At 33.8% G+C, this 25,762-nt stretch overlaps 1 protein-coding gene across 1 annotated transcript in view; it reads right to left on the bottom strand.

Annotated features, from left to right (window-relative positions):
• Window positions 1-550: 550 nt before the first annotated feature.
• UBE2D2 (ubiquitin conjugating enzyme E2 D2) overlaps window positions 551-25,762 on the bottom strand; it is a 53,598-nt gene continuing 28,386 nt past the window's right edge. Inside the window, exons 2-7 of the mRNA XM_033096561.1 lie at window positions 15,159-15,222; window positions 8,396-8,427; window positions 8,239-8,316; window positions 8,046-8,151; window positions 3,685-3,778; window positions 551-2,218 (exon numbers count right to left, since the gene is read on the bottom strand). Coding sequence (XP_032952452.1) covers window positions 2,173-2,218; window positions 3,685-3,778; window positions 8,046-8,151; window positions 8,239-8,316; window positions 8,396-8,427; window positions 15,159-15,222 — 420 coding nt within the window. The 3' untranslated portion in view covers window positions 551-2,172. The remainder of the gene's footprint in view (window positions 2,219-3,684; window positions 3,779-8,045; window positions 8,152-8,238; window positions 8,317-8,395; window positions 8,428-15,158; window positions 15,223-25,762) is intronic.

Here is a 25,762-nt window from a genome sequence, read left to right as displayed (position 1 = left end):
GGCCAAGGCATGTGTATACAGACTGAACCAAATTAACATGCTCCATACTCAAATGAGCAAGACCAAACTGCACTCAAGGGCCTAATGTTGTTTGTGACCATGTAAACCCTTTCATTCAGCACCTGCACACCAGGATGATGGCTTTTATTTAGCACTTAAAAATACTCAAGAGCACTTTTGTGAAAATATTTACATTATGACCTAATAAATGGGAATGAGCTGGCTGCTCTCTTAAGATGACAAAGAACGGGCTTTCAGGGTCTGTGCAACTGACCCATAGCCAACACTATAGTTAATAGCAAGTCAAAAATTGATGAATTCCCACCTGCCCATGATACTGAGAATACAGGGTAATTTTAGGTTAGAGCTCAATTCTATCTCCTTTCCCCACAACTATTAACAGTCAAACCTTCCTTGCAAAGTCAAGAATGCCAGAAATGCTAATAAGTAGCCAGCAGCTCAAATGCAGCACTTTAAGAGGTTTCAGGTTGTATCACACTTTAGTTCCCACTGGAATAGTGACACTGAGAGATAAGACAAGTTGAACAAGTTTAAAACCAAAAGCAGTGGACATTTATTCCTCAGTTTTTGTGCAAGAGTGTAAAGATGCATTTGAAAGAATGTGATGGCTAGTGAGCATCAGCCATGGCCTTCAGGCTGGCCTGGTTTACAACGAGATTAAGAGGAGGAGGGGGAAAAAGGTAACTTGCCTAGTTCACACGGAGGATGTTTCTGGCAAACACAGTTGTTTACAAGTTTCAAACTACATTTTACTAGAGTCAAGGGAAGACTTCAAAAAGCCACATTACAGTACAATTGAAAATTGGATGAACATCCTGTAATGTTAGTGCAAAGTAATTATGTAGATTCCCCAATACAAGATTGTGCTCATGTTTCTCAGGTTTCGTCAATGTTGCTTTTACAATCACAGAAGCTTAACTTACCAAATAGCAATGCCTTTATTTTATGTCCTATGTACCAAGAGAATGTCACAAGGTTTTGGTGAAATGCAGCTTAGTTTCATTAATAAAGCAAATTTCTTACTTAGTTTAACAGTCATTTTCTTGGAATACTGCACATGTAAGTTTCATGGAAAAGCTTTTAAGCTTATGCCCCTATCTTAGTCAATAAAATTACTTTCAAGGTATCTTTTTACTATGTAAACTGGAATTATTTCATGATTTCGAAATGCACCCAGTATAAATGAAAACATTTCAGGGGTGGGGGAAAATCCACCACTAATCTCAGCTAGGTAAAGTTCTTAAAATCAAAAAGCCTATTCACACAAAATTATATGTAATGACTGTAGTAATCAGTTTATTACACAGATTAATCATTCTTGAACGTACAAGCTCCAGAGGAGCAATTGGGTCTTTAAATATACACAAGTATTTCCATCAAATGAATTTTCACCCTTACATCCAGATAGACCTAAGCAGTTAAAAACATAAGAAAAATAAGAGCTATTAGCTATGTATTAACTGAGAAACCACATACAAACCAAAGAATATGGAAGAGAGAAAGGGGCTGAAAGGACGAGGGTTAAAGGGTGGGGAGATGTTAAGAGTTGGGAACAAAGCCCATTACACTTTATGTACTAATAGCTCCAATCCATTTAAATGTTGACCAGTTTAAACTTAGACCTTAAAATACAGGATGTGGGTAGAATTTAATCTGGTTGCTCAAACTTTCACCTAAGACATAGGTCCTTCGGAATAAAATGAATACAGAAACAGCTTCACGTTCTTCGCCTTGCTTTTCCTATCTGTTTTGAATTTAAAAGGATTCCACTTAAAAACAATCTCCTACAGGTCAGTGGAGCTTTTCTTCCCCATCCAAGCACACACCATACCCACCACCCCTCACCTTGCCGTTATCCAAATTTAAGTCAAAAAGGAAAGCTTTTAGTCTCACACCTAGGTTACGCCTGGAGAACTGGCTTGTCACACACACACTTCTCTGCTAGGAGGCAATGTTGGTACAGAAGTACAGTATTTCTAGTTTGTTGTTCCAAGTATGTACAACACGCAGCACTGCTGTATCAGGTAAACATGTGCACAGGGGAAGATGAGGCGTGAGCTCATAGAAAGCAGTCAAATGGAAATCAAAAGGACTTTCTCTTTCAGAGTTCCCCTATCTTTATTTGTAGAGGTTATCCAATAATTTCTTTAATTACATCGCATACTTCTGAGTCCATTCCCGAGCTATTCTGTTGTACCTGTACACACAAAGAGAAGCTTAGCTTAACATAGGTGAGGAGTCAGAAGGCAACAGATTTCATTCATTATCCCAGCTAGTAACTTGAGGGGAAAAATGTACAGTACATTCAAGTGAAGCCATCTTTTTATTCCAAATTTCTAATAATCATTTATTCAGTGACAGTGGTAACAAGCTGTTAAAATGTGAAACAGTGTCTTGTAAATGCTACTAATAGAGGATCCTGATTAAATTTTAGCATTTGCTGGCATATCCCTATTCTATACTTGATTGCCCTATTTCTAAGAAAGATCTTCAATCTTTGTTCATTTATTTGAAGTTCTTCAAACTATATAATTCTATAGTATATGGTTCTTAAAATCATATACTAATACTAATAGTGTTTAAACTGATACTTTTCTCTGTCTCAATAAAAAAACTAGTTCTGTCAAAACATTTTAACAATTTGGTTGCTAAAATGAATAAGTTTATTGCTCCAGAAGAACATTCTGGCAGTAAAATTAGCAGGGCAAAAGGCTCTACAATTCTTTGATTAAAAAAGGGATGCAGGAAATTTCTGCTGAACATTACACCACCAGAATGGCTTAGGAAATGCCTTTTGGTAGGCATTCATGCCCACAATTCTAGATATTGGACAAAACAGTTCTCAAAAAAAAAAAATTTATGTGAATAAATTCACAAATAGAAAAAAGCATGTTCTAATTTTATTCTGAATGCATCTAGAAATACATTACTACAGATACTATTCAGACCTACACACAGACAAAACTGAACTAAAGAACCAATGCTGTAATAATCCCCCATTCCCGGTGTAGCTCCATTTAAAAATATTTTATCTATATGCCTCGCTCATCCAATAGAATTCAAATAATTCTTTAATCCTTTATATGTTAACTTTAGAAAATTATCCACTCTTTCCCCTCTATTTCCTCCTATCTTGCTGAATGATATACAGAATAAAAAAAGATTAGTTGCACTTTTAGTTGCTATCTCTTTTGATATCCTGACCATTCTTAATAATTCATAGTATAATTCTAAAATATGTAAATTCTACTTAAGTTTTGTTTTTGAAGGAAATGTGGGGCGTTTGTGTCTTGTAGCATTTATTCACTTTCTTTTTTAGATTATGCCAAATGGTAGGAAAACAATTTCCTATTCCCATGAATTTTCAAATAGCAGCTAAAATAAATGGGCTCTTGATTCAAAATGCTTTATGTGTCAAAAGCCAAGAAGACATAAAGCTGTTAAAAAATATACTGTAGAAAAGTTTTTCTAGACAGGTGTCATGTGAAATAATTAGAGATAATATCAGTATCATCTACTTATAATGATACAAATACTCTGCTTTCCAGTCCCCAGGGGATATATGTTAAGTATCTGACCCACACCCAGCCCTTAGTTAAGAAATATTTGAGACAAACATCTCCACACCCCACAGATACTTTTCTGTCTGGAGGCTGTACTTACTTTTCTCTATCTGTTTTGTAGATCCGAGCAATCTCAGGCACTAAAGGATCATCTGGATTGGGATCACACAACAGAGAACAGATGGACAAGAGAACTAGAATGAAAAAAATGTATAAATTAGTAGAGAATAAAGCAAAGGATTCAAACAAACATAAGATGCCAATACATAAGAATATTCTAAGAATCTATTTATGTTGTAGTGCCTAGAAGCTTTGTAAGCTCTAACTTTATAGTAACAGTAATCAACAAAGATTCTAAGATTTCTCTATGCTTAAACCCCTCAGGAAGTTTGCCCAGGCTGGTGAAGTGACTTGCCCAATATCACTGGTTAGTGAATAATTAGAGTGGAATTAGAATCCAGGTCTTCCAAATCCCAGACCAGTAACATATCTCATAGCTCATAAAGTTCAATTTTTAGAAGCCTATGTTCAGGGATAAATGGCTTTCAACATTCCAAAGACAACCACACTACTGAATGTTCTTAGTCAGAAATGACAACCATGAAATCCAACAATCATTGCTTTTTCAATGACAGGTACTACATTCAGGGGCAATGGAATTGTTTTATTTTCAGTTGAAAACAATTTAGTCTAAGAACATAAAGGCTAGTAAGTTGCCTCCAAATGGGGCTGCTCACACTTATTACAGAGGCTACAACATACTTCTACTGAGGTCTCAAATTCTTTTCAGTGATGATTTAGAATCTCATCTAAGCCATTTCCTTAGTGACAACCTGGAATATAGCACACAAATCTCAATAGTACAATTTCCTCTATTAAATTTGTTGTTAATTTATGCATTCCTTATTGAATGTAAAGCAGCAGCCAAGGCCACTAAATACAATAAATCCAGTGGCCTCTGACACACTGAAATAAATTCCAATCCTTCTATTCTGACGCTAACAGAACTCGGCTCTAATGTTCTGTGTAGCAAGAGACAATGATTCTGATCCCACTTTACTCCCAAAACATCAAATTCAGCAGGAAAAGGATTTCTTCATTTTCCTATCAAATCTATTCTATAGAGATTAAGGGCTTTTGAGAGGTGAAGAAAAGTTTACACGCCCTTTATCATTCGGTTTGTTAACAAAGAAGCTATTTCCTTGCCTTAAGAGTATATGGAAAATAAAAAACATCAGGAAAGATGTTTTCTGACTCTTCATTCCTGTTGCCCACAATTCTGGCAGATGGCATTCCCAAAACATCTTCTCTTCCCATTGTCAGGTGTATCACCTGATGCCCTCTTCAAGCACAGAACATTCTAACAGCAATTAGGAAAGATTTCATGTATTTCCTGGAAATGACAACAGGGAGTTATAGATTTTTGAATGTTCATGAAATTACTAACTATAGAAAGAAGAAACTTGTCCAGCCTATCAAACTGGCAAGAGTACAACTGATTCTTCACCTAAAATTAGACATACTACCAAATTAGTATTAGTTACAAATTTCCTTTATTTACAATTCCAATTATTCCATTAAGGCTACTTTTAAAAGATAAATTTTAAAGAAATAACTTGTGTTACTTTCTTTCCAGGAAAGGAAGCCAGGGTGGTGGTTATCTGGACCTGGTGAAAGGATTCTTAAAACACTACTTAGTTCCTTTAATTTGAAGAAAATTGATTTTGGCTTATAATGTACTACACCTTCTTTCGCTGTAAAGAGAGTAACTCCTATTTCTACAACCTGCATAGACTCTTCACTGAAGTGACTAAATTTTCATTTATGTATACATTCTTCATCAGTATAGACTCATTTTCATTAGTGTCATAACCCACAATCACTTCCAATTCTAAAAACATATAATCAAGGGACTTTATGGCACACTTATCTGCTTCTTTAGGTTTTCTTTATATTTAGGTCAGTTAACATATATACTCAAAGTAGAGGCAATTTTGAGTCAAAATTATTGCCATTGAAAACCGACTATGTTAAAGGAATAATTAATATCACACATAGGATTCAGGCCTTTCACAGAACTGCTTGCTCATACATTCAATGTACTAAAGGGAATCATTAAAACATTAAACCTAGGTATACTGATATAATCAAATTCAACAAAATGGCACTGCAATTATTTTAAAAGATAGCTACCCAGATAGAGAAAACATAAGTCAAATTAACGAGCAACCTGTATGATTTAGAATAACTGAAAAATCAACACTAGGCGCAGGAGAGGAAGAAATAAAAAGCTGTCTGTGGTAATTTCAGCTATCTAGATCTCCCCATTCCCCAACTCTCTCTCTCCCACCTCTCTTAGTCCAATTACTAGATTTACTTCTCTACTGCTACTTGGTGAAGGAAGAGCAAACAGGCCAGGAAATCACAAGAACAGCTATATGAACACTTTCATAAGTAGCCCATGAGTGGCAGGGACCTACAAAATGAAAAGGGGCCACTTATCTGGAAAACTATTTCAATCACAAATTTTAATGTGGTCCTCTAGTTTTTTGTTTTTATTTTTGCCTAGGACCCCAGAAATTTAAATTTAATGCCCCAGAGTTTTTGTTTCCTTTAAAAAGTTAATTTATCAGAATATATGTCTTATCACAGTTATAACAGTTATAACATGATAAATATGTAATATTTTTTCCAATAGTGCCTTTAACCAAGTTATTTGAGTGCCTACAAGGAACCAGTTAATTTTGCATTTTTAATTTTTTAATATTCATGACCACAATGAAATAGTTATCATCATTCATTCCTATTCGATAGATAAAAAAAAAGGAGAAACAGAAGCTAATTCGTCTTAAGCCTCATTCAGTAAGAGGTGAAGGTGATACCTGAATACAGGTAGCTGGAACTGGAATCTATGTTCTTTAACATGAAACTTATCTTGCCTCGTGTCTAAATGTATGCATTAAAGAAATTATAAAAGATAGAAAAACATTTTCGTACACTGAATTTCACCACCCAAATTGTCTTTCTAGATATTTAACACGTTTTCCTATATAACTCAAGTTATAGTGTATACAAATTTCTTTTCTACTTTTTTCACAGTATTTTCCCATTTTTCACAGTATTTGTAAGGATCAATACTTTCAAATGCATATGCTAGAACTAATTTATTTCTTCCTCTACAGTTGGGCCTGTAAGTAATTTTTAATTTTCAGAAATAAATAACACTGTCACAAATGTACTTGCTCACAAAGCTTTTTTTTTTAGCATGGTTGTTTTCTTTTCTTTTTTTATAGCAAGCAGATTTATTAAAAGAATGAGAATACACTCCCAAAATGTGGTAGTGGACAGGCCCAGAAGGAGAGCAACTGCCTAGGGTTGTTTTCTTAATATAAATGAATTGAAACTAGAATTACTGGGTCAAAGATTATTAATTATTAAGTCTCATCTCTTAATACATACTGGTTTATACAAATCTGTGAGTCTATAGTATTATAAATACTCATTTCAATGTACTCACCAGCATTTAGTTCTTTTTAAAAGATATTTGTTAATTAAAAAGGTGAAAAATGGCAACATACTTTAATTTTTATTTCTTAATTTTGTTCCTTTCTGTCCACTCATCTGTTGGGATCTAGGTGTTCTTTTTTTCTCTTACTGATTTATATATGTTCTTCATATTTTATTTTTATTTTATTTATTTATTTATTTTTAAGGAGGGCGCAGCTCACAGTGGCCCATGTGGGGATCCAACCGGCAACCTTAGTGTTATTTGCACCACGCTCTAAACAACTGAGCTAACCAGCCACCCTTGTTCTTTGTATTTTAAACATATTTGCCCATTATCTATTTGCAGCCTACCCCTTGTATTTGTATTTTGACAACTTTAATTCACTTGTGATTTCATTTAAGTATGATATTGAAGGGTTGTATAATTTCAAATCAATACACAAGATATTTATTAACTATCCACTCAGTTCACTGATATAAAAAAATGCCCAACATACTCCTGCAATTAGGTCTTTAATCACAAAATTAGTGACTAATTTTCCCTACACATTTACACACACACACACACATACACACACGACTTCATACCAAAATTTGTTAATATGCTTAAATAAAAATTTATATTAAACTGATCATCATAGGGGGTGAAATCTATTCCTGATAGGAAGCTAAAGACAAGTGCTGGTGAAACCTTAAAGAGTCTGAATATGAATCCACCTATACTTTGTTCTTTAAGACTTTCCAACCTAATGCTTGAATAGCAAAATAAACAGAGTAGTCACATCACCGAGGGATACCTACGCTTGAAAAATCCAACTCTCTCCAGTGGTCTCAAGATCTAATTAGAATACGAGGGACTGCTACCTCCTCTGAAAAGGAATGTGAGTAATTTTTTCAAGAATAACCTTAAAAACATAGTTGCTTTATCTTGATATCAAATACCCATTCCATTACCTTTTGAAATAGTTAGTGCTGGAGACCACTGTGACCGTAGAATATCAAGACAAATGCTGCCATTACTGTTAATATTTGGATGATAAATTCTTGTTGTAAATGCAACCTACAGAAAAAAGAAAAAGAACTTTGTAAACTGGTTTATTAGTATCATAGAAAACACATTAAAAAACAGTTGCCATATCCCAATTACCTTAGGTGGTTTGAAGGGGTAATCTGTTGGGAAATGAATTGTCAAGAAAAATACTCCACCCTGATAAGGACTGTCATTCTGTTGAGAACGAGAAAAGTGGGATTAAAATGAGTGAATTACATAAACTATTTATTCTGAAATTAATCTGAATACTTACTGGCCCCATTATTGTAGCTTGCCAATGGAACACTGAAAAAGAACAACAAAAAATCACCATGAAACAATATCCACACTGTACCCACATCATAACAACAAATCATTCCCATCTAATCCCAGTTCATTTATAAGCCATATGATGAGTCCTGGGCAGGATGAGGAATCTAAATCAAGTTTGAGTCTGAAGGGAGAAAAATGATTAGCACGGTCTAGCACACTGATAGGGTTGATTAATGAAAGTATTTGAGCTAAAACCTGAAAATTCATGTCAGAGAGACAAAATTCTTGACAAGGCCCAAAGTTCTACTTTTAAACAGGCATTTCCTCACCTCAAAGGGCAAAAAAGAACCAAAAGATTCAACTCTTTGACATATCATTTCCCCAACACAATTATATATAACATATTCCTTCTATACTACTGGTATAGAGCAGACATGTGAGGTCAAGTAGATAATACTCCTATTAGGAAAGAATGGTTTTTACAATGTGAAAATATTTCTAAGAGCTCTAATTTCTAATTTCTAGGTCTTTAGAATTACTGGTCCCTCAATAAATAAAGAAAACATTAGCTGAAAGCCCCAAGATTGATCACAAGCTCTAAGGATAATACAAATAAATTATAAAGTTGTTTAATAATTATATCTTCTCTTCAAACTACAAAAAATGATGTTTGTTCCATTTTGAAGGTGGTGTCACTAAGTACACTACAGAGACCAAAAGCCAGTCACTTGTAAGCAAGCTATTTAGCATTTAACATTCATACCAGGATCTGGGCAAACTAAGGGAAGTTGTCACTGAGATTACACGTGAACAACACAAACCAGCTAACTCTTGTCACAAGGAGGAAATGTGAAGACTAAGAAGCCATGTGAAAATCCACTCGGATGTCAAGCCAAAGCCTTCTGACCTCCTGCATATGAAACTGTCCTTATGGTTCGTTTGTTCCTCATGGAGGCCAGAACACACAAACAGCAGCTATTTATTAGTAATGAAAAACGAAGGAGAGGTATTGCTGAGGCTCCCCTTCTTAGATTACCCATTACTAGCACTAAGAAAAATTCCTCACAATTTCTGCCAATCAACTTTTTTGTGGATTAAGTAGCTAAGGAGAAAGTCACTTTGAGCTGGTATCTTCACCAAAGGTCCTATAAAAGACTCCTAATTCCTGTTAAAAGAAACAAGGAAGTCTCACTCTGTTTTTCATCACTGTGTTAAAAAATATGATTCCAGGAAATAAAACATACTGATAACTGGAGTAAACAACCCCAAATAACAAGGCTGAAAACCCTATTAGACAAAAGGAGGACCAAGTCACAGGTCAAGGGACCTGTTTTAAAATGGGTCTTGTTCTCCCACTTAATCCTCTTATGTTCTTTAATTTTGTGGCAATAAATGGGAGGATATAACTATCTATACCTGCACTCTTGCTCAAGACTGCAAGAGTCAAAAAAACGTAAGGAATAAGAAGAAAGCACTTAGATAATATAAATATTGACATGCTAAAAAAAATTAAGTTAAATTTTCCATGAACTATTTAAGTCCTATTTTTTTTTCTTCTGGGTGTTTTCAAGATCAATCCTTTTTTTGTTAAAAAATACTACCAGATTTAAGAAGTTATTAGGAAAATTTTAATCAGGACAAATTCTTGGCTAAAGGTAAAATACTTCTTTTTTTTTGTGATTTCTCATTGTTCCTCTACAAAAAAACCAAAGCATATTTTATGCTCTATAATGAAAACCCCCTAAAAATTGGACAACACAGAACCCGCAAGGGGTATGGAGCAAAAATCCTTGCAAGCTGGCAACTAGAACATTTACGATTACAGAAAGAACATCCCTCTATTACAGGGGTGTCCAAACTTTTTTCAACATTTTTCACCAAGGGCCATATGCGGTAAAATACACAAACAGCCGGGCCACTCACTCGAGCTGAAGTACGTATTGCCTCACCTGGTTTATTTAAGTAAACTAAATATATTTTTGGAATTTGCTGTGGGCCAATTAAAAATGGATTGCGGGCCGCAGTTTGGAAACCCCTGCTCTATTACAATCTCTTTCATACAAGGTACTCTCAGAAAGTTGAAGGCATTCTAGAGTAAGATTTTTATATTATTGAGAACTCTTACAAGTAACATCAACAGGATATTTCATGTAATTCATATCTATTTAGTTAGTAAATCATATCTGTTTAATATTTCAACAGGACTAACTGGATATGAACCACTGGCATTCCAAGCTCTAAATAAAAACCATTAATACTCAAATGCTAACCTTTATTTACTGATTAACTTATTTGTTCTCACTCTTACAAATAAAGGTTCAAGTACTGTCATCAGAAAAATGAATGAAAACACATATACATAGGGCTAAGTCTCTAAAACAGGAGGGAAAAGGACAAAGAAAAGCGCTAATGTAGCAACTGAGATCAATGATATTTGTCTCTTGTTAAAATGATCTAGAATCTACAATACCAACAAAAGGCAGAGAAAGACAAAGTAAAAACACATTAGGATGAATTTAATTATCAAAAGCATTTGAAGACCTATCATTTAAATCTTAATTGAGTATTCTGCCACACTGGTTAAAAATAAGGATACCTATTGTAATCACTAACTTAGGTCTCCCTCTGGAACTCTCCTGGACTCCTAGCTCTCCAAAGTGGAAGTATAAAAAAAGGAGGGGATAGGGTGGCCGGTTAGCTCAGTTGGTTAGAGCACGATGCTCTTAACAAGATTGCCGGTTCAATCCCCACATGGGCCACTGTGAGCTGCACCCTCCACAACTAGACTGAAACAACTACTTGACTTGGAGCTGATGGGTCCTGGAAAAACACTCTTAAATAAAGTTAAAAAAAAAAAAAAAGGGAAGAAGGTAGTGAGAGAATATCTAACCTGCCTCAAATTACAATGATTTTATAAATACTTCAAGAATCACTACAGTTCCAAGTAGAAAGAATTCCAGAAATAGTTACTGGGTGAAATATTTGGCCATAAGTATAAAATACTGCTACATTTTATATACAAACCTTTCAGTCTTAGGAGCTGTTCAAAATAAAATTCATGGTACTGAATTTTAAAGTTTGATAGTCTAAAAAAAAAAAAATCCCACTACCACCTTGGTCTGATGCTGTCAAACTAAAAGCTACACCCTCTTTTATGCAAGTTTAAATGTGAAATTCACAGCTCAATGATTACTCTTTACGCTGTTTCTCCAAAAAGAAGACCTAGCCGGACAATCAGCTTTAATGCGTCTTTTGGAGCAAAAATTAATGTAAGACCCTGTATTATATTATATGATACCCGATGTTGTGTTTGTGTTATATTATATTATATTACATTACATTATATCCGGTCTTATAGTAAAATAAGAGTGGGTCTTTTATATTAATTTTTGCTCCAAAAGATGCATTAGAGCTCATTGTCCGGCTAGGTCTTATTTTCAGGGAAACACGGTAATTCTGTATTTATATAAATGATTTTAATTCTTTTATTTATGCTTATGAGTTAAAAGTGTAACTCTAAAAATCAATTAACGATATCCGTATGCAAAATAATACCCTGGAATACGATAATCGGTTTTGCTGAACTTAGCCTTCTATGATGCGCAAATATTGTAAATTTGTTACCAGTACACAAAATTTCTTGTGCCTTGTATCTGGTTCTTGTGTTTTGTAATTATTTGTTACATAAAACTTCTTGTACCATAATATGTTAAAAAAAATAAATGCTAAAATTCCTTTATAATACAAAAAACAAGTACCTAAATGTAAACAAATAAAAAATTGAATTAAAAAATTAAAACGATTTTTTCCTGAAAGTTTGGGCCAAAAACATGGGTGTGCATTATACACAGGAGCACATTATATACGGCAAAACACCGTAGGTACTGTTGACACTTTAATAGTATCTAACTTAAGACACTCAAAGTTGAATAGGAAGACTTGGAGTTCAGGAAGAGATGATTTTTTTAAATAGCTTTACTGAGAGACAAACCACATACCATACAATTCATCCACTGAAAGTGTACAATTCAACGGTGTTTAATACATTCAAAGTTGTGCAACCATCACAATTAATTTTAAAACATTTTCATCATCCCTAAAAGAAACTCCATATCCATTAGTCACTCCTCATTGCCCCCAAATCTCTAGTCCTATGCAACCATTATCTATTTTCTATCTCTATGGATTTGCCTGGTCTGGATATTTCATATAAATGGAATCATTTTGTACGTGGCGTCTCTCACTCAGCATAATGTTTTTAAGGCTCATCCATGTTGTAGTCTGTATCAGTACTCCATTCCTTTTTATTGCCAAGTTTTATCCTTTCATCAGTTGGGCATCTGGGTTGTTTCCACTTTTTGGCTATTATAAATAATGCTTCTAAGAACATTCATGTACAAGTTTTTGTGTGGATATATGTTTTCATTTCTCTTGGATATATACCTAGGAGCAAACTCACTGGACCATATATGGTAACTCTATGTTTAACTTTTTGAGGACCTACCAGGCTGTTGGGTCCTTTTGTATTCCTACCAGCAATGTATGAAGGTTCCAATTCACTCCACACATTCATCAACACTTGTTATTGACATTTTGATTCTAGCTATCCTAGTGGATGTAAAGTAGTAGTATCTCATTATGGTTTTGATTTGATTTCCCTGATGACTAATAATGTTGAGCACCTTTCATGTGCTTATTGGCCATTTGTATGTCTTCCTTGGAGAAATGTCTATTCAAATCCTTTGCTCATTTTTATTTTTTAAAAAATTTTTTATTGGGGAATATTGGGGAACAGTGTGTTTCTCCAGGGCCCATCAGCTCCAAGTCGTTGTCCTTCAACCTAGTTGTGGAGGGCGCAGCTCAGCTCCAAGTCCAGTCGCCATTTTCAATCTTAGTTGCAGGGGGTGCAGCCCACCATCCCATGCGGGAATTGAACCGGCAACCTTGTTGTTGAGAGCTTGCGCTCTAACCAACTGAGCCATCCGGCCGCCCCTCCAGAAGCTCAGCGGCAGCTCGTTGTCTTCAATCTAGTTGTGGAGGGCGCAGCTCACGGGCCCCTATGGGAATCGAACCGGCAACCCTATTGCTCAGGGCTCGTGCTCTAACCAACTGAGCCATCTGGCCGCCCTCGCTCATTTTTAAATTGGGTTACTTATCTTTATATTGTTGAATTACAATTTTTATAAATATGTTTTGGATAAATATTCCTTATCAAATATATGACCTGCAAACTTTTTCTCATTCTGTTTGGATGTCTTAGAGGTATCATTTGCAGCACCTAGATTTTAAATTTCAATTTTAATTTATCTGTTTTTTTTTCTTTTATTGATTATGTTTTGGGGGAGTTTTATTTAAATCTCCAGGGTAACAACTTTTCTACCTGAGAAAGAAATGTGATAATATTAACTATGACAGAAGCAAAGCAAAGGCAAATTACTTTAGCACAGTAAAGAGAACTTCAAAAATGAAATCTTATCCCCAGACTTCAAACACTTTTAATTAAAGATCAATTATTCTCAATGTTGAGCAATTTGCCTGAAATAAAACCACTTTTTCAATTGAAAGACCATACTGATGCAGTTACACTATATGATACCATGGAATGACAAAACTAAAATTAGAAAACTTAAGAATGAGTTCACTTTGGGAACCTCCATGAGCCTCTTATTAGATTCTTCTCTACAACAGTTTACAATTTCTATTCCACTCACCCAAAAGAATTATTATGAAGCTTAAATGAGAAAATGTGTGTTTAAGTACTTGACCTGTTTTGTTTGGTATCAAATACTATAGTTACTCATACTAGACAGGTCTGAATATAATATAAATGGGATTTTTCATCACATGTACTTAAGTCTTATAGTTTATAACATCCATCTTTTTTTTATCTGTAATACAATCCTTATGAAAGAGCCTTGCTTTGATTCTTAAGGATTTAACAAACTGAAAACATCATTCTTAAGAAAATCAGGAAATAATAATTTTAAACACAAGCTAATGCAACCTCATGTTTACTTTTTGTCTTAATCTATATACTTCTCTTACACAAATGTTTCCAAGTATGCTTATTTTTTCTATTTGCTATGTTACATTTTTTTGGTGTGTGAATTAGTTTTGTATTAAAAAGTAATCTTGTTCAAACATCCTCCTTTTAAAAAAGGCTAGAAGATGGTATAAGGGGGGAAGGCTAAGTTGAGACAAGTGGAACAAAAGGAAAATTATTATCCAACATGTGCAATACGATTTAATCACTTTAGACAGGATTAAGCAAATAAATTGGACATTAAAAATAAACTGAAAAAAAAAGGAAAACAAATAAACTGTACCTGTCTTCACAACTATGTGCCAGTAGACAGACAGACAGACACACAGACACACACACACACACACACACACACACACACACACAATCATCCTTAATATTATCTTAAAGAACAATACCTAGTTGTAGGTAAAAAAGCTCAAATATTCTACTCCAGGAAAATACCCAGATGTGGTAAAGGATAGGTAGGAAGGGGCCAGAATAATTACGTAGACAATATCTGGCAAAAAAGGTTCAAAATGTACTGAACAATACAGAAGATGGTTTGATACATGTAGAAAAGCATCTTTCATTGGCAAGTACGGTCAACACGGCCTCTTCTCTATAGTAAAATTATCCTTCACCCAAAATAACCTTGAGAGATGTATACTCATCAGTCCCAGAGTTCCCCAGGGGCAGACTGTTACGCTGTTTTACTTCATCATTTGTTTTAAATACTTACTATCATCTCCAACAGGACCTGCTGAACACTGTGCTGGGGGGTCCCGTGCCAGGTCATTCAATTCCTTAAGAAAGGAGAGAGAAAAGAAATGTATTCAACACAAATCTAACTTTTATACATTAATAAACATTTCACCACCAACATTCTCTGTCCCACCAGTAAAGCTCTTTTAGGAGCACTCCTTCAAAATCAGAGAGGCGTAGGTTAAAGTATTTTAGATTCTTAAATGCAAACATATGTTTTAAAAAGTAGATCATTTTTGCTTTGTTCAGAGTTTAGTAGGTAAATATAAGGAAGGTAAACATGATTATGTACTAAAGAACCACAAAAACTTTTTAAAGTAAAAATGGCATTTATTAGTTTTCAAAAAATATTCAAGGCTAGTTTTTCTACCTCAAAACTATTAGGTTACACTTGGGACAAGCTCTTGAAGTCATAAATGTTCCAAATTATACAGGACCATCTGACAAGATGTTGATATGTTTTCAGCTGATATCCACTACCAGGGCTCCAAAGGGAGTAGGAAAAAATCTTTTAAAAGGATACATTAAAAAGGCTGACTGAAGTAATAAAATCCACCATAAAGTTTTATAATCAGAGATAGGTCAACCTGTAGTAATGCTCTACAACCAGATGCCAACTTCTTAGCTATTTTAACATAAGAGCCCCCAAACTTGAGATGTGTTACTGGGTGGCAACGCCTGAAAAAATACATGAGGCAGGAAATCATACTATATTCCCTTTCCTCTTGGCTTGGTACTTGAGATAAAATCAAGCTCTAGGGAAGGATTAGTTTTAGATTTTATTTTAAAACTACAACAGTAAAATATAATATTTTTAAAGTACAATAAAAATTACTTAGAATCTTATAGAGTTAAAGGTATGATTTTAATATTCTAATTAGATACTTTTTAATTCACAGCACCATAGTTATTTCCGAAAGTCCTTTCCTCTGAATTAACTTACTCAACCAGTAATTTGGTACATCAATTACAAGCTTGGAGGACAAAGCATAGAAGTACAAAAATAAAGTTTGTCTTTTTAAAGTGTTGGGATTGAGATAAAGATTTAACAGTATTTACTTTCTCAAGTATCTCAGTTTTTGGATTTTGTATCTCTACATCAGAGAATCCTTGCCCATCTCAAGAAAAAATAACCTATATACAGTGCCCATTCCAAATGTTTGTAATACAGGTTAGTATAACCAGGAATGCCTGCTTGATTTAAAAAAACACAACTAGCCATTTCTTTTGACTAATATAGCAAGATTGCTCTTAAAATATAATTTGAATTAAACAAGCTACGCTGAAATCCTGCCATGTTCATTAAATGAAATTTTACTTGTGATTTATCCTTAATATTTTTTTTCTTGCTCCTTTCAAATTAAGTCACCGTCTTCCATGCTGAATGACATCAAGGTTTAAATCCAAAGCTAAACTTTATTTAAGCTGAATATAAGATCCATCAGTCCATTTCATGAGCCAGTATTGCATAATTAATTTTAAAAAAACCTAACCCAAACTTAGGCTATTGGACATTTAACACACTCATTCAACACTTCCTTGGTTCAAGGCACCGATAATGGATTAATCTCAAAAGCATAATGCTAAGTGAAAAGAAGTCAGACATAAAAAGACTATGTTCTATGTGATTCCATTGATATGACATTAGAGAAAAGGCAAACTTATAGTGACAGAAAGCAGATCAATAGTTCCAAGGGATGGAGAGAGTTGGAGGGGATTGATTCCTAAGGGACATAATGAAAATGTGGGGGCGATGGAAATGTTCTGTATGAGGACTTTGCACAACTGCGTACATATTTATCAAAACTCAAACTGGTATTTTAAATTGAATTTTATTGTATGTAATATATATTTCAAAGTGGTTTAGTTTTTAAAAAGCATATATCCAGGGGTGGCCAGTTAGCTCAGTTGGTTATAGCATGGTGCTAATAACACTAAGGTTGCCAGTTCGATCCCCACATGGGCCACTGTGAGCTGAGCCCTCCTTTAAAAAAAAAAAAAAGGCGCATATATCCATTCATTTTTACATATGCATAAAATATCTCTGAAGAATATGCAAGAAACTAGTAAACAGTACTTGCCTTCAGGAAGGAAAGCTTGCGTTGGGGGTGAGCATGGGAACTATATATATATTCCTTTCATATATTTTAAATTTTATAACAAGTATATTTATTTCCTATTTAAAAAATAAATGACCAATTCTGACTATAAATTTGGATTGAAATAAAATAGCTATTTAAAGTTGTAACCTGATAACATTAATTTGTGTATTTTAAGAAATTACAATAGGAAATCTGGAGTTATTATTTGGGAGACATGTGATGTTTGTCTTATCAAATTAAACATCCCTACATGTATTGCACAATGTAAAAATTTTTATTAATAGTTTTGACTAGTTGTACGTTTACTATTTATACTGTAGGCATGTGTTACACGGAGATCATACAGTAAGTGAATAAATGTCTTGCCTACCCCCAAAAAAAGTTGTAGTCATCCGGAAGATAATCAAAATAGTGAAAACAAATACTGAATAAACACAAAAGCTACAAAATTTGATGTCTCTGCATCAAGATGAAAACTGAAATTGAATCTCAAAATTTAACAAAGGCACTGATCTAGACAGATCACTTGGGCAGAAATAAATATCTCAATATATCAGGCTGTCTTTTTGTTTAACAGTTGGCTTTTATACCTACACATTAGTTTCTTCAACTTTTCATTTTAAAAGAAACTATTCAGATTTGTCTTCTATATCATATAGCAAATTATACATTACTAGGATTGAGAGTAGGGCTAGGACAAAACCTACAACCAAGGAATTTTTCTGTTCATTGAAAAACTTTTCTGTAGAAAGAGGAAGAGAAATAAAGTGCATAAAATTAAATTCAGAAAAGAGGGAGGAGGAAACTTGACAGTTAAGGTAGAGAAGCCTCAATTTCTAAAAAGATTTTATATTCTAACCTTCCTTGGAATCTAAAAAAAAAATGTTAAAATAAATCCTTATTTTATTGGGAGAAAATTATGGATTTTTGAGACTGAATTGTTCTCAATTTTAAAAATTTCTTTGACGCTGTATAGCCCCCTTGTTTCAAGGTACGTAGCAGAACTAGTATTTGTAAAGATTTAGGGTTATAAACAACTTTGATTCCCCTTCATCTTTCCTAAGTGTTTCTCATCTTAGTTCAAAACCTTATACCAATTAATTTGAACTTTCCACAAACTTTTTAAATACATTTCCTACTAGTATCTTTTTTGGCTCAGGAATATGATTTGCAATGAAGATATTCATTCAGGGATAATAACAGTGCCTTCTATTATTTTCTTACGAACATCTATTTTCCAAAGGATTAGCCCTTACTTAAAATGAACCACTAGCAAATAAAATAGAACACTAAAACCTCTGAAAGCCTCAAATTATTTCTGTATCATAGCATTGCAGCAAAAAGAAAGAAGTATCCCTAATTCTTTGAGGGGAGGGGGTCCTGCAAAGGTTTTGCAGATTATCCTTTTACTGTATCCCTAAGGTCATTACTTGGTAAAAATTAATGCTTCTATTAGCTATTTTTAAGTAACTCTTTTTCTAACCTTTACAATTATGAAACAAAATACAGATGGCATGGAATAAAGATTTATTACATCATTTTGGTCTTCACGCTGTGGGATAAAGTGAAAGGAATAAGGTGGGAAAATAAGAGGTTAATTTCATAGAAAAATAGCTCTAAAGTCAAGTTTTTATAGTTCTGAATATTGCTATACAAATCTTTGTATCTTTGGTGGTGATAACCAGGATATGAGAAGATTTAAGCAGATTATGACTCACAGAATTATAACTTCAAAGTAAGAAGAAATCATCTAGATCAATTACCAATTTTATAAGAAAACAAGATACAAAATACCTAACTCAAGGAAGATATTAGCAATTAGCAGAGTAAGGATGTAGTGTTCCACTGTATCATGCTTCTTTCATAGTCTGGATCAAAAATATTAGAAATATACAAGTTAGACTGTCTGAGAAGGTATATGTTGCCCAGGAAATTAAGCTGAACGTCCTTTAAGATGACTGGTCAACTGTAAAGAACGAACAGCTAAATCAGTTGTAATTCTCAAAAAACGAGATCCTGGAATCAGTATCACAAGAAAACGTTAGAAATGCAAATTCACAGGCTCCAACCAGACCTACTGAATCAGAAACTCTGGAGTGCAGCCTAAACAACGTGTTTTAACAAACCTCCCAGGTAATTCTGGTGCACACTAAATCTTGATTACCTTTGCCTAGTTAAGCACCAGAGACAAAAGGCAATCACAAAAAAACTCACTATTAGCAAGACTGGAAGGGAAGGTGAAGGGCAAAATGGTAGCACAAAATTAAGAAATCAAGAAAGGGGTGAGATTTAGAAAGATAAGGTATGTCCCATGTTTTCAAGACACATGGAAGGGAAGCAGTCTGTCATTACCATAGTACTGCATGCCCTTGCCCCAGTCCTATCTTATATCAGGGTTGCAACAGATGTTAATTTTTATTACCTGCTTATGTGACCTATACAATACTTGAAGCTATTTTTGAAAATAATTGCTCAAGTATTTAAAATTACAAGTTTTTAAAATACAGGAATTATTAGTAACTCATAGTTATCATAGATGAATTTGAAAGAGAAGTAGTATTATAATCTTTGACAATTTCAAGTTATAGAATCTCAAATTATCTGGCACTTAATCTCTTGGCACTCTCAAATATTTTCTATTTCTCTCTTAATAATGCTGCCTTCTATTTTAAAGACAGACAAATTAATGGAAACATGGCAATATCAATCTTTCCCTGAACTGAGTATAAGCAGAAGTGGTTACTTCATTCAAGATTAGTCTGTACTCCTTTCAAAAAATGAAACGTCAACTAAAAGTATAGAATATACCCACCACAAAACGTACCACCCAGCTTTACCAAATCTTAACATTGCCATGTTAACTTTGGGTCTTTAAGATGTCCCAAGTCTTATTTTCGGGGCAACACGGTATATACTTACTAATTGTGCACTTCTCTTTATATATATGATACCTCACTAAAAATAAATTTATTCATAAAAAAATAAAAGTCCCTTGTGTATTCTTCCTGAAGTAATGATTACCCTGAATTTAGTGTTTATCATTCCCTTGTATTCTTTTTTACTTTTCTGTGTCCAGAAACAATATAGTCTTGCTATCGTGTTTTTAAACTTTTATTTAAAAAGTATTAAATGGATGTATTCTTCTGTACTTTGCTTTTCCCTCAACATACTGAGATATTTTTCCATGAAGATACACAAGTGGATCTAGTTTATTCCTTTTTAGTGCTGTTTATTTTGCTTACTTAATGTCTAAACCACAATGGTTCCTTTCTTTAGTTAATGGACATTTAATGTATTTTCTATTTTTCACTATTACAATTTTTTAGTAAATATTCTCATTTATTCTTGTACACGTGAGTTTTTCTAGGTAAACACTTCTTCAATTTAAATAGAAAAGCACAACCCCTCCAAACCTCTTCTTAACCATGTAACAACGCCTTTTATTAAGTATGTATTTTTAAAATTATTTTCTCAGTCTAAACACACTGGCAAAAAATAAGTATACTATTGAATACACTGGAACTTGCAAACTTGATCATTGCCTAGAGAAGGGAAAACAATCCCTAAAACATGCTTAATCAGGAGGCCAATTCATGTGCCGACCTCTAAGAACAGAGATGAACATGACACTGCCCCCCACCTGAACCATTCAGCCCAGATCAGCAGCACATTTCTCGCCAGCAATGATTAAATGTCCAAGAAGACTTTCATCATCATCTAATACTACAGAAATATGGGGTATATATTTCTTGAGTATCACCAGAAAATGTGTGAGTGCTTGAGGGGAACCCTTTCTTCTCACCAACTCTATAGTTAATGCTTCATACAACTTATTTGCTATTTATTAAACTGAAGTGCTTCCATTATTAAAGAGGAATTTTGTTCTAAATGTCCAAGTGGATGGTTATTTTCTAAGTTTATTAAATATAAATAAAATAAATAAATAATAAATAAATAAATAAATAACTCTAGATGTCCTTCACTTGGTTCTACCAAAAAACTGCATGGAGATCTTTATGCTGTAAATATTGAAAACTAACCATCTCACGTGTAAGTATATTAATGAAAAAAAGTTTTCAAAAGGATTATGATGGTTATTCTATAACCTGTTTATGTTCTTGCTGGTATCTGTAGGGGCAATAGGCAGAATTCAGGTTTTCTCAGTCTTAATGTTCTTTGATGTTTTTTCATTATTCTGTTCTTAGGGTAACTTGAAGCAAGTCATTCAACTTCTCCAGATCAGAATTTTCATATTTGTAAAACAAGGAAGTTAACCTAAATTAGAAGTTTACACAGCATGGTTTGGTTATAGGTTTAGGGGTCAAATACTCGTTAAGTTTGGGAAATGTTATAATCCACATCGTTATAAGGATATTCAAGGTTCTAAGGAAGTCCTACATAAAGGAAACATTATTGTTTGAACTCAGCACCAGGCTTTGCCTTTTTCCTTGGCCCATTCTTCCTACACCACCTTCCCCATCCAAAATTTTATTTTCACAAAATGCCTATGGGAAAGTCAGAAATAAATCTGAAGGAAACAAGAAAAACATTTTTTTTTATCCTAAACAAAGAAATGTTAGTTTTACAATAAAAGCCTTTCAAGAATGACAGAGAAATCTACATAACACAGCTAAAACTGTCCTATAATTCTCATGTCTGTATCTTGTCACCCTCATCTAGATTATAAATTACCTCAGTGCTTTTTTTTTTTTAATTTTTAAACTTTTAAGTGTGTTTTCTCAGGACCCACATCAAGTAGTTGTTTCAATCTAGTTGTGGAGGGCGCAGCTCACATGGTCCATGTGGGGATCGAACCGGCAACCTTATTAAGAGCACCACTCAGCGCTCCTACCAACTGAGCTAACCCGCCACCCCTCAAATTTAGTTTATAGTGGTAAAATACATGCAACATAAAATCTACCATCTTATCCATGTTTAAGTGTATAGATTAGTGGTATTAAATACATTCATAATGCTGTGCTAAAAGTATTTTAAGAGAATGTTTATAGTAAGAGAGAAAGCTCATGTATGAGGTGCTTTTCAGATATACTTAACACAACATAAATTCCCTTTCCAAGAGAGAATACATGTTTCTACTAATTATCAAACAGGGATGTTTTTTTTAAGTTACCTTTGTCGAGTTCCAGGAAATCCTTACAAATGTTATTTATGTGACAGTATTGATAGCTTCTAGTAGTGATCATTAAATATATAGCTGATGTGTCATCTATGGCTTAAAATAGTTTTTCTAGGTAAAAAGGGGAAAAAATATTTTTCTTATGAAGCATGTATCTTTTAAAAGGAAAATGATATGCTAAAGATAATGGCAAAAATTTTCATTTATATAATCCTGTTATGCTAAAAAATTTAGATAAATATTGAAAGCTTATACTATCCATATAACAACCCAGAAATTCAAGCTAAGCAAGGTACCTTATTGCATTTATATTTATGAAATATGATCTAAAATTATGTGTAACAAAGGAGACCCTGATTATTCTAAGCTAAAACAAAGAATTCAAAGAATTATAAAATTTCAAAGAAAATTCTTTCTTTAGACTCATTATTGACCTTAAACAACAAGGAATATACTTTAATAAAGCGGAGATGAGGGGAGTAGAATCAGGAAGTCAGAGAATAATGAGGTCTGTCACTAAGTCTCTGGCAAGTGGGAAAAAGTCAACTATAGAAAATGAAGTCTAAATAGAAGTTAGTGAGTTCACACTTATAAGATATTTCTATAAAATAAATTATAGTTGATTTGAGTTATAAGGCATTCAGATTTGCTTGGCACGTGGCAATTTTCACAAAGGAGAAACCAATACGAAATTCTGACAATGCATATAGTTAACCCAATTATGAACATGAGGTTTAAAATTGTTTTTAAAAGGCTAGATCCCAGTTTATTTTTATCTATCTTCACAATTAGCAGAGTTACAGTTTTAAAATACATCAACACTAAATACTTCCAATTATTAGGTTGGTGCAAAAGTAATTGTGGTTTTTGAAATTTTTTTTTTTGAATGACGACTAAAGCATTTAAAAATAACCTTTATTACAACATGGATGGATCTTGAGAGTATAATGCTAAGAGAAATAAGTCAGACAGAAAAAGCAGAGAACCATATGATTTCACTGATATGTATATAAACCAAAAACAACAAAAGAACAAGACAAACAAATGAGAAACAAAAACTCACAGACACAGACAATAGTTTAGTGGTTACCAGAGGGTAAAGAGGGTCAGGAGTGGGAGATAAGGGTAGGGGGATCAAATATATGGTGATGGAAGGAGAACTGACTCTGGGTGGTGAACACACAATAGGATTTATAGATGATGTAATACAGAATTGTACACCTGAAATCTATGTAATTTTACTAACAATTGTCACCCCAATAAGTAAAAAATTAAAAAAATAACCTTTATTGTGCTTTTCTTTTGGTTTATTAAAAATAATGCATATTTATTATAATACATTTAGAATATAAAAAATTGTATGAAAGAAAAGAAAAATCATCTATAATTTTACTACCTAGACATAACCACTGCTAACATTTTGGAGCATTTCCTTTTAGTCTTTCCACATAGTTATTCTTCTACAACATAGTTCTTTTTTTAATGCCTACCTGGCAGTCTATCATACAGCATAGTATCCATTTCATCCACGGATTTCCATTTCGTCAATGGATTCTTTAAAATTGTATTCTTTGTGTTTGCTGCATTTTTTTTCTCATTTTGTTTTTATAAAAATACTCTTAACAAAACATCTTTGTGACTAAATCTTTTTTTTTTAATTTATTGGGGTGACAATTGTTAGTAAAATTACATAGATTTCAGGTGTACAATTCTGTATTACATCATCTATAAACCCCATTGTGTGTTCACCACCCAGAGTCAGTTCTCCTTCAATCACCATATATTTGATCCCCCTTACCCTCATCTCCCATCCCCCACCCCCCTTACCCTCTGGTAACCACTAAATTATTGTCTGTGTCTGAGTTTTTGTTTCTCATTTATTTGTCTTGTTCTTTTGTTGTTTTTGGTTTATATACCACATATCAGTGAAATCATATGGTTCTCTGCTTTTCCTGTCTGACTTATTTCACTTAGCATTATACTCTCAAGACCCATCCATGTTGTCACAAATGTTTCTATATCATCTTTTCTTACCACCGAATAGTATTCCATTGTGTATATATACCTCAACTTCTTTATCCATTCAACTATCGAAGGATATTTTGGTTGTTTCCATGTCTTGGCCACCGTAAACAAAGCTGCAATGAACATTGGAGCACACGTGTCTTTATGTATAAATGTTTTCAGAAGTTTTGGATAGATACCCAGGAGAGGGATTGCTGGGTCATATAGTAGTTCTATTCGTAATTTCTTGAGGAACCTCCACACTCCCTTCCATAATGGCTGCACCAGTCTGCATTCCCACCAACAGTGTATGAGGGTTCCTTTTTCTCCACAGCCTCTCCAACACTTGTTACTATTTGTCTTGTTGATGATAGTCATTCTGACTGGGGTAAGATGATATCTCATTGTGGTTTTTATTTGCATTTCTCTGATGGTTAGTGATGCTGAGCATTTTTTCATACGTCTATTTGCCATTTGTATGTCCTCTTTGGAGAAACATCTCTTCAGGTCATCTGCCCATTTTTCAACTGGGTTGTTTGTTTTTTTGTTGTTGAGTTTCATTAGTTCCTTGTATATTTTGGATATTAGCCCCTTATCGGAGGCACTGTTTGCAAAAATCTTCTCCCATTCAGTTGGTTGCCTCTTTATTTTGTCGATGGTTTCTTTTGCTGTGCAGAAGCTTTTAAGTTTCATATAGTCTATTTGTTTATTTTAGCTTTTACTTCCCTTGCCTTTGGAGTCAAATTCATAAAATGCTCTTTGAACCCAAGGTCCATAAGTTTAGTATCTATGTTTTCTTCTATGCAGTTTATTGTTTCAGGTCTTATGCTTAAGTCTTTGATCCATTTTGAATTAATCTTGGTACATGGTGACAGATAGCAGTCCAGTTTCATTCTTTTGCACGTGGCTATCCAATTCTCCCAGCACCATTTATTGAAGAGGCTGTCTTTTCTCCATTGTATGTTTTTTGCCTCTTTGTCAAAAATTATCTGTCCATATTTATGTGGTTTTATTTCTGGGTTCTCAGTTCTATTCCATTGGTCTATGTGTCTGTTTTTCTTCCAATACCATGCTGTTTTGATTATTGTAGCCCTGCAGTACAAGCTAAAGTCAGGGAGTGTGATACCTCCAGTATTGTTCTTTTTTCTTAAGATTGCTTTGGCTATTTCGGGGTCTTTTGTGGTTCCAAACAAATCTGATGATTTTTTGTTTTATGTCTTTAAAAAATGCCATTGGGATTTTGATGGGGATTGCATTAAATCTATATATTGCTTTGGGTAATATGGCCATTTTAACTATGTTGATTCTTCCAATCCATGAGCACGGAATGTCTTTCCA

The sequence above is a fragment of the Rhinolophus ferrumequinum genome, chromosome 24 (genome assembly GCF_004115265.2).
Source record: "Rhinolophus ferrumequinum isolate MPI-CBG mRhiFer1 chromosome 24, mRhiFer1_v1.p, whole genome shotgun sequence".
NCBI classification, from domain to species: domain Eukaryota; kingdom Metazoa; phylum Chordata; class Mammalia; order Chiroptera; family Rhinolophidae; genus Rhinolophus; species Rhinolophus ferrumequinum.
Note: the sequence above shows the minus strand (reverse complement) of the source record. Positions and strands in the feature narration are given on the sequence as shown.